We start from the raw sequence: 9,892 nt of genomic DNA on the forward strand, positions 1-9,892 counted from the left end.
ATAACCCGTGCTACATGGACACTCCGTCCTGAATAGCTAAATCTTTAACAACAACAACAACAACTCATCACAATAGAGTGATGGTCCAGGACGGTCGGAAACGTCGTCGTCCCTTCAACTTCTAGTGTGTGATCTGGTCAACATACTTCAGCCGATCAATCATACTCCGATTGGTCAACATACTTCAGCCACGTTATTGTGACTCATCGCCTGTACATTCATCCATGTTTCGGTAAGCATGATAATATCTATTTTTTTCTGTGCAGACAAGAGCATTTAATTCGTTTATTTTATTTCTTAGACTTCTACTGTTAGTGTAATATACCCTAAATGAATTGTTATTTTGAGGCCCTTCAATTTCAATGATCATTTTGCCAATTACTTTCTCCCCCAAACATATACCTTTATTATCTCCTTCCTCCAAATCAATTCCCATACCACTATCTACTAACAGTTTAAACCCAAACAAACACCTCTAACCACTGGTTCCAACGAGTTCGCAACAGCAACGACCCCAGCCCTTGATAGATGCACCCCATCCCGAGCATACATATCATTTCTTCCAAAGAAGTGTTCCCAGTTGTCTATGAAAGATATTGCATTAGATTTGCAATATCTTTCCAGCCTGCAATTGACACAAAGTGCCCTCGACATCCATTCATTTCCCACTCCCTTTCTTGGAAGAATGCCACATATGATCGGGATTCCTCCCTTGCTCCTAACTATTTCTATTATTGTTTTGAATCTCTGTATTCAAATCAATCAAATCAAATGTTTGGTAGCCCTCGATAGATGCACCCCATCCAGAGCATACATGTCATTTCTTCCATAGAAGTGTTCCCAGTTGTCTATAAAAGATATTGCATTAGATTTGCAATATCTTTCCAGCCTGCAATTGGCATCAAGTGCCCTCGACATCCATTCATTTCCCACGCCCTTTCTTGGAAGAATGCCACATATGATCGGGATTCCTCCCTTGCTCCTAACTATTTCTATTATTGTTTTGAATCTCTGTATTCAAATCAATCAAATCAAATGTTTGGTAGCCCTCGATAGATGCACCCCATCCAGAGCATACATGTCATTTCTTCCATATAAGTGTTCCCAGTTGTCTATAAAAGATATTGCATTAGATTTGCAATATCTTTCCAGCCTGCAATTGACATCAAGTGCCCTCGACATCCATTCATTTCCCACTCCCTTTCTTGGAAGAATGCCACATATGATCGGGATTCCTCCCTTGCTCCTAATTCTATTGTTCCTTTGAATCTGTATTCAAATCAATCAAATGAACCAGCCATCAACTTCAGAATATTCTTTGTGATCTAAGACATCTCTCTCTGGCATACTAAGCTCTCTGGCTCTGTATACTATCTTGAGGTTATCTTGAGATGATTTCGGGGCTTTAGTGTCCCCGCGGCCCGGTCCTCGACCAGGCCTCCACCCCCAGGAAGCAGCCCGTGACAGCTGACTAACACCCAGATACCTATTTACTGCTAGGTAACAGGGGCATAGGGTGAAAGAAACTCTGCCCATTGTACTCGCCGGCGCCTTTGATCGAACCCAGGACCACAGGATCACAAGTCCAGCGTGCTGTCCGCTCGGCCGACCGGCTCTCCCTCTCTAGGGAGGTCTTAGCCATAGCCAATATTCTCAGCACCATTATTACTATTTTATCTATTGTGTTTTTGCATTTATCTTTGTTCTTTAAATTGCACTGTTCATTGTCACGGGACATGTCTTTATTTTTATTTATGTTTAAAGTATATTAAAATTTCATTGTTCATACTTTGTGTTTAACGTGTTCCACCCTTTCACTTACCATAGACAACAGGCAAGCAGTCTATCCTTTTTTTGTAAATGTGACAGGCATTGACACATGCCATTGGAGGACTGCCAAACATGTACACTCCAAAATATATATATATATATATATATATATATATATATATATATATATGTCGTACCTAGTAGCCAGAACGCACTTCTCAGCCTACTATGCAAGGCCCGATTTGCCTAATAAGCCAAGTTTTCATGAATTAATTGTTTTTCGACTACCTAACCTACCTAACCTAACCTAACCTAACTTTTTCGGCTACCTAAAAAAACCTAACCTATAAAGATAGGTTAGGTTAGGTTAGGTAGGGTTGGTTAGGTTCGGTCATATATCTACGTTAATTTTAACTCCAAACAAAAAAAAATGACTTCATACATAATGAAATGGGAAGCTTTATCATTTCATAAGAAAAAAATTAGAAAAAATATATTAATTCAGGAAAACTTGGCTTATTAGGCAAATCGGGCCTTGCATAGTAGGCCAAAAAGTGAGTTCTGGCTACTAGGTACGACATATATATATATATATATATATATATATATATATATATATATATATATATATATATATATATATATATATATATATATATATATACAACTTTAGAACACTTTCCCACCAGGAGACTCGAACCCTAGCCAGCACAGAAGCCTTCCAGCAACTGGCATAACAGGTACGCCTTAACCCGCTCCACCACCTGCTCAGACCCTTAAAAGAGATGGTAATTTCGGAGTATTTAAATACACCAAAGATCACCACCTCCCAAGAGCACTAGAGCAAGTGAGGGGTCATTTATACGTTTATTTCATCAAGTCCCTGATAATATGGGAAGACACAGTGTCTATGCTTAAGGCACAACTCTCCTAAACACGAGAGTGAAGTATACAACTTTAGAACACTTTCCCACCAGGAGACTCGAACCCTAGCCAGTACAGAAGCCTTCCAGCAACTGGCATAACAGGTACGCCTTAACCCGCTCCACCACCTGCTCAGACCCTTAAAAGAGATGGTAATTTCGGAGTATTTAAATACACCAAAGATCACCACCTCCCAAGAGCACTAGAGCAAGTGAGGGGTCATTTATACGTTTATTTCATCAAGTCCCTGTTAATATGGGAAGACACATATGGTGGTGGAGCAGGTTAAGGCGTACCTGTTATGCCAGTTGCTGGAAGGCTTCTGTGCTGGCTAGGGTTCGAGTCTCCTGGTGGGAAAGTGTTCCAAAGTTGTATACTTCACTCTCGTGTTTAGGAGAGTTGTGCCGTAAGCATAGACACTGTGTCTTCCCATATTAACAGGGACTTGATGAAATAAACGTATAAATGACCCCTCACTTGCTCTAGTGCTCTTGGGAGGTGGTGATCTTTGGTGTATTTAAATACTCCGAAATTACCATCTCTTTTAAGGGTCTGAGCAGGTGGTGGAGCGGGTTAAGGCGTACCTGTTATGCCAGTTGCTGGAAGGCTTCTGTGCTGGCTAGGGTTCGAGTCTCCTGGTGGGAAAGTGTTCTAAAGTTGTATACTTCACTCTCGTGTTTAGGAGAGTTGTGCCTTAAGCATAGACACTGTGTCTTCCCATATTAACAGGGACTTGATGAAATAAACGTATAAATGACCCCTCACTTGCTCTAGTGCTCTTGGGAGGTGGTGATCTTTGGTGTATTTAAATACTCCGAAATTACCATCTCTTTTAAGGGTCTGAGCAGGTGGTGGAGCGGGTTAAGGCGTACCTGTTATGCCAGTTGCTGGAAGGCTTCTGTGCTGGCTAGGGTTCGAGTCTCCTGGTGGGAAAGTGTTCTAAAGTTGTATACTTCACTCTCGTGTTTAGGAGAGTTGTGCCTTTTATATATATATATATATATATATATATATATATATATATATATATATATATATATATATATATATATATATATATATATATATATATATATATATATATAAGCATTTATAGCATATTTATAGCATTGCAATAAAATAAAATATATAAAAAATAATAGGGATGGTAGAAGAAAAAAAGATTAAATTGTTCAGTGAGAATCTACAAGGTCTTCTCCTAATACTCTTTATTTTCTTCTTCGAGGATGTGGGTCCCTACAATGCACCAGTGGTGGTGTGTATATATATATATATATATATATATATATATATATATATATATATATATATATATATATATATATATATATATATATATATATATATATTGTGACGTTAACGCGTTGGTGTTCGGCTGTTCAAAAGCTAGGGGTATAGCCTCGTCACATATAGAAACAAAAAATAGAAAATCTGGAACTTCGTCTGTGGTAAGGTAAAGGGAAGACACACAAAACACAAGTAAATTTAACAATGAGATTTTAATTACGTTAGAAAAGCAAAACATGAATAAAATGGACATAAAATTCGTATCATAAAATCAATCAATCAAAATAATAAGAATAATCAAATGACAAAATGAAAAGTTACGTTAAGACAAGTGAGTAATAACAAGTGAACAATATACAATCAGATAAGAGGTGCAGGAATATTGGCTATAAGCTGCCACCTCTCTTAGTACACGTAAGCCACAGCTTAGTGTACCAACGAGACGTGTTAACTTGTTGAAAGCACTGGATATTCTGAGGTCTGGGGGTCGTGTGGCCCCAGACATCAGGTAGTGTGGTGGGTGGAGGGCAGGTGCAACTGGACCCGCAGCCAATCAGCGATGAGTGGGCGACGCACAGGTAGTTTGGTGGTTCGAGGTGGAGCGGGTGTTCCTGGCTGCATACGTTTTGCGCTCTGGCAAACCTTAGTGGTGTATTTGTTGGATATTTCTTCCATATTAGTTGTATATAGATGTATATAGCGACGTACTTTGGAGGGAAGAGCAGGCTCAATCTCTTGAAGGAGATTATCGTATTATTATCGAATATATATATATATATATATATATATATATATATATATATATATATATATATATATATATATATATATATATATATATATATATATATATAGGGGTACCTAGTAACTAGGTACTATTGTACCTAGCCAATATATAGGTACCAATTTACCTAGCCAATATATAGGTCCCAACCAGTATAATAATCTATGAAATTTGTACATAAACGTTTAAGGGGAATAATGAGATGATAATACAGTTCATTGCATGTCTTGGCAGGAAAGTACAATAACAAAAACAGCCAACAGATACAGCATGTGCTTTCTATTGGCATAACTACGGGCTTACAATAACCCGTGCTGCTTGGAACTTTTGTTCCAAGTAGCTGAATCTAAAAAAAAAAAATGAGCATAATATTACATTATCAACAACAGGTCAACCTGCAAGATAGAGCAGACGCCTCCTACGTGCACTTGCACATATTGTCTTCTATCATTCTGGCGGCGTCATTGTCTAGGATCTTGAGAGCTTGTAGGAGAACATATGTCACTTTTGGAAACGTTCAGGAAACCCTTCTGACGATTTAAAATCCGTCTAAATTATTTGTTTTACCGTACCATAAGTATAGGAAACCTGAGTCCTACATTGACCCGCTTATCTTATCGATGTCGGCAAGCTAATCCGAGACAGCCTGTATTTTTCCCTTTTTTAAATTGGAATAAATGATATTCATTTTCCCCCATTGATACTGATGATATTAGTTTAGGGATTGATCAAGTATTGTACTGTTAAAGTTCACCTTTGTTGTTGTTCACGAGTTGTTTGATATATATTCATGTCTGAAATCATTCCTTGCTTCAGAATGGCTCAGCTGCTTATATAGTTTCCAGTCATGTCTTCCTGTATTCTTAGTACTTACTCAAAATAGAATGAGTAAGAATGGACAATCATGCTCGCGTGGGCTTGTGTCTGAGGGTTGTATGTCGGGTTGACATTGTCCAGGAACACGTTCGGTGACAAATAACTTAATCAATTTCTACCTTCCATATTTCACAACTTTTCAACAAATTGCTGACCAAAATAGCTTCTTAAATCATGTTTCGTAATTTTATAAAGGCATGACAGCACAAAAGATTACACCTGAATCACAGTTGTGAAGAGCAACTGAGGTGTTGAAAGGCGGTGGGCGGCCAACCTCTCATTATGTCTGTGATTCATGACACAATAATTAGAGTAGAGTAAAAGTGTACGTAGAGTAGAGTAGAATAAGTCAATAGAGCCCTTGCCACGCCAGGATGGATACTTCACTGCCAGGATGATGATCACAGCACCGTTACAATGACATAATCACTATCAATCTTCACTATAATAATAATAATAATAATAATAATAATAATAATAATAATAATAATAATAATAATAATAATAATAATAATAATAATTCGTTTTGTTGGGCTGGACGGTAGAACGACGGTCTCGCTTCATGCAGGTCGGCGTTCAATCCCCGACCGTCCAAGTGGTTGGGCACCATTCCTTCCCCCCCGTCCCATCACAAATACTTATCCTAATGATGATTTTGCCACTCAAGAGATGGCACGGGCATGAATAGCCCGTAATCCTGAGCCGTTTCTGGTGCTAAATAGTCGCAATGGCTTGGTGCTTTCGACTGACAGTTTTCTTCCTTTTTCGGGGACAGTCTACCCCTCCCCTCCTTCTCTCCCAATTAAGGTCGAATTACTGCCCTTCCTAAGATGCAACGGCACAGTTGCATAACTACTGGATGCCAATTTGCTTCTAGGTGAACAAAGGCATTAAGAGAAAAAAAATGTGTCCTACAATTTCTGTCTCGCTTGGGAATCGAACCCGGGATCCAAGATTGTGAGACGAGAAGGCAGTCAACAGTACTACCAGGAACCTTAATTCCAGAGTAGTGTACCATAGGGGTAAAATGAGTCCCAAACTGGTGAACCTCTGAGTCAGTACAGTGCCCGTGTGAAGGGTCAGTACAGTGCCAGAGTGAAGGGCTAGAGTTCCAGAGTGAAGGGCCACAGTGCCAGAGTGAGGGGCTACAATGCCAGCGTGAACGGCAAGTACTGTGCCAGAGTGAAGGGCCACGGTGCCAGGGTGAAGGTCTTAAGTGCCAGCGTGAAGGACCACAGTGCCAGAGTGAAGGGCCACAGTGCCAGAGTGAAGGACCGCAGTGCCAGAGTGAAGGGCCACAGTGCCAGCGTGAAGGACCGCAGTGCCAGAGTGAAGGACCGCAGTGCCAGGGTGAAGGGCTAAAGTGCCAGCGTGAAGGACCACAGTGCCAGAGTGAAGGGCCACAGTGCCAGCGTGAAGGACCGCAGTGCCAGAGTGAAAGGCCACAGTGCCTGCGTGAAGGGCCACAGTGCCAAAGGTGAAGAGCCACAGTGCCATAGTGAAGAGCCACAGTACCATAGTGAAGAGCCAGAGTGCCAGAGGTGAAGAGCCAGAATGAAGGGCCACAGTGCCAGCGTGAAGGGCCACATGCCAGAGGTGAAGAGCCACAGTTCCAGAGTGAAGGGCCACAGTGCCAGAGTGAAGGGCCACAGTGCCAGAGTGAAGAGCCACAGTGCCCGAGGTGAAGAGCCACAGTGCCTGCGTGAAAGGCCACAGTGCCAGCGGTGAAGAACCACAGTGCCAGAGTGAAGGGCCACAGTGCCAGGAGTGAAGAGCCACAAAGTCAGAGTAAAGGTCCACAGTGCCAGAGTGAAGATTCAATACAGTGCCAGAGTAAAGGGCCACAGTGCCAGAGTTAAGGGCCACAGTGTCAAAGTGAAGAGCCACAGTGCCAGAGTGAAGGGTCACAGTGCCAGAATGAAGGGTCACAGTGCCAGAGTAAAGGGCCACAGTGCCAGAGTGAAAGGCCACAGTGCCAGAGTGAAGGGCCACAGTGCCAGAGTGAAGGGTCACAGTGCCAGAATGAAGGGTCACAGTGCCAGAGTAAAGGGCCACAGTGCCAGAGTGAAGGGCCACAGTGCCAGAGTGAAGGGCCACAGTGCCAGAGCGAAAGGCCAGTACACTGCCCGAGTTAAAGGCCACAGTGCGAGAGTGAAGAGCCGATACAGTGCCAGAGTGAAGGGCCACAGTGCCAGAGTGAAGGGCCAAAGTGCCAGAGTAATGGTCCACAGTGCCAGAGTAAAGAGGCACAGTGCCAAAGTGAAGAGCCACAGTGCCAGAGTGAAGGTCCACAGTGTCAGAGTAAAGGTCCACAGTGCCAGAGTGAAGGACCAATACAGTGCCAGAGTGAAGAGGCACAGTGCCAAAGTGAAGAGCCACAGTGCCAGAGTGAAGGGCCACAGTGCCAGAGTGAAGGGCCACAGTACCAGAGTAAAGGGCCGCAGTGCCAGAGTGAAGGGCCAATACAGTGCCAGAGTGAAGGACCAGTACAGTCCCCGAGTGAAAGGAAACAGTGCGAGAGTGAAGGGTCACCGTGCCAGAGTGAAGAGCCGATACAGTGCCAGAGAGAAGGGCCACAGTGCCAGAGTGAAGGGCCATAACAGTGCCAGAGTGAAGAGTCACTGTGCCAGAGTGAATAGCCAGTACATTGCCAGAGTGAAGGTCCAGAGTGAAGGGCTAGTACAGTGCCAGACGAAGGGCCAGTACAGTGGCAGAGTGAAGGACCAGTACAGTGCCAGAGTGAAGGGTCAGTACAGTGCAAGAGTGAAGGGCTACAGTGGCAGAGTGAAGGACCAGTACAGTGTCAGAGTGAAAGGTCAGTACAATGCAAGAGTGAAGGGTCACAGCGTCAAAGCATAAGGGCTAGTATATTGCCAGAGTGAAGGGCTACAGTGCCAGAGTTAAGGGTCAGTACAGTACCATAGTGAATGGTCAGTACAGGACCAGAGTGAATGGCCAGAGGGAAGAAACATTAAATTGCTTGAGTGAAGGGTCAGTACAGTGCTAGAGTGAAAGGCCACAGTGCCAGAGTGAAGGGCTATTAAATTGCCTGATTGAAGGGCCATTAAATTGCCAGATTGATGGGGCCAGTACATTTGCCAGAGTGAAGGGTTAGCACAGTGCCACAGTGAAGGGCCAGAACATTACCAGAGTGAAGGGCCAGTACATTGCCAAAGTGGAGGGCCAGTACAGTGCCCGAGTGAAAGGTCCGAACATTGCCAGACTGAAGGGGCCAGTGCAGTGCCAGAGTGAAGGGCCACCGTGCCAGAGTGCAGGGCTAGTACAGTGGCATAGTGAAGGGTAAAAGTGATGGAGTTAAGGGCCACAGTGCCAGAGTGAAAGGCCACCATGCCCGAGTGAAGGTCCAGTGCAGTGCCAGAGTTGTGGGATATTTGGGGCTTGAAAATGATTATTTAAATATTAATGTAGTAAATTAAATTACGAAGGACCACCCGATTTTATAGTAAAGAGGGAAACTGAGAATTTCTGATCATTAGATAATTCCTAGATGAAACCAGTAACTATGGATAAAAACTAGAAAATATGATCATAGAAATAATTAATGGGCTGTATTATTAAATGAAACAAACCTCAAACACCTACATTGGGGGGTTATTACTGGAGGTAAGTACGTCCAGGAATTAGTGTGGTTCGTTCACTAATTCAATTAATAATAATCTAATCCTATAAAAATAATATTGAAACTGATATCATTACCATAAAGGGGAACATAGATTATGAGCATAGTAATGAATTACAGTAAACCACATATTAATCCCAAAGAATTCTGCACACAAGAAATTGCAACAGAATCATAAAAGGAAATAAATCTTAGCTTAATGAAGATTCCTTTAGAAAGCCATGGAAGTTCCTCTTATTCTCTGGACTCGGTCGACTGACGAGTGGAACGGGTTAACATGTGAGAAGGCAGCATGGAGAATTCTTCTCTCGTGCTGCAAGACAAAAATTTTACAGTAGCAACTGATTTACCTACTGAATCTATATATTCAAGAAATTTAAGAGTTACAAGTGACAAATTTTAATCACCTGTTATTAGATGTTATCGTGCGTCATAACGGACAATCACCCTGCTACTATTAAACCTTTTACCTGATGCATCACATAAAAGAATATACTTAGCTGTGGGCACTGTATAAGTATTAAGATTGCCGTGCTTCGCGTCCCAGGCTCTGGTTAACCCTATCCTGGATAGTGACGCGCTTCGCTGGCCGGTCACGTGTCGTCAAGAAC

The 9,892-nt window shown here is 42.4% G+C and overlaps 1 protein-coding gene across 1 annotated transcript; it reads right to left on the minus strand.

Annotated features, from left to right (window-relative positions):
- Positions 1-6,853: 6,853 nt before the first annotated feature.
- Positions 6,854-8,239, minus strand: LOC138360320 (autotransporter adhesin BpaC-like). The gene has a single exon (XM_069320240.1). It carries the CDS (start codon positions 8,237-8,239, stop codon positions 6,854-6,856), a length of 1,386 nt encoding a protein of 461 aa, XP_069176341.1.
- Between the last annotated feature and the right edge of the window lie 1,653 nt (positions 8,240-9,892).

The sequence above is a fragment of the Procambarus clarkii genome, chromosome 8, assembly GCF_040958095.1.
Source record: "Procambarus clarkii isolate CNS0578487 chromosome 8, FALCON_Pclarkii_2.0, whole genome shotgun sequence".
NCBI classification, from domain to species: Eukaryota; Metazoa; Arthropoda; class Malacostraca; order Decapoda; family Cambaridae; genus Procambarus; species Procambarus clarkii.

Coding starts and splice junctions, on each gene's coding strand:
- LOC138360320 (XM_069320240.1), bottom strand. CDS start 8,239: ATGGCCCTTCACTCTGGCACTGTGGCCCTTCTCTCTGGCACTGTATCG.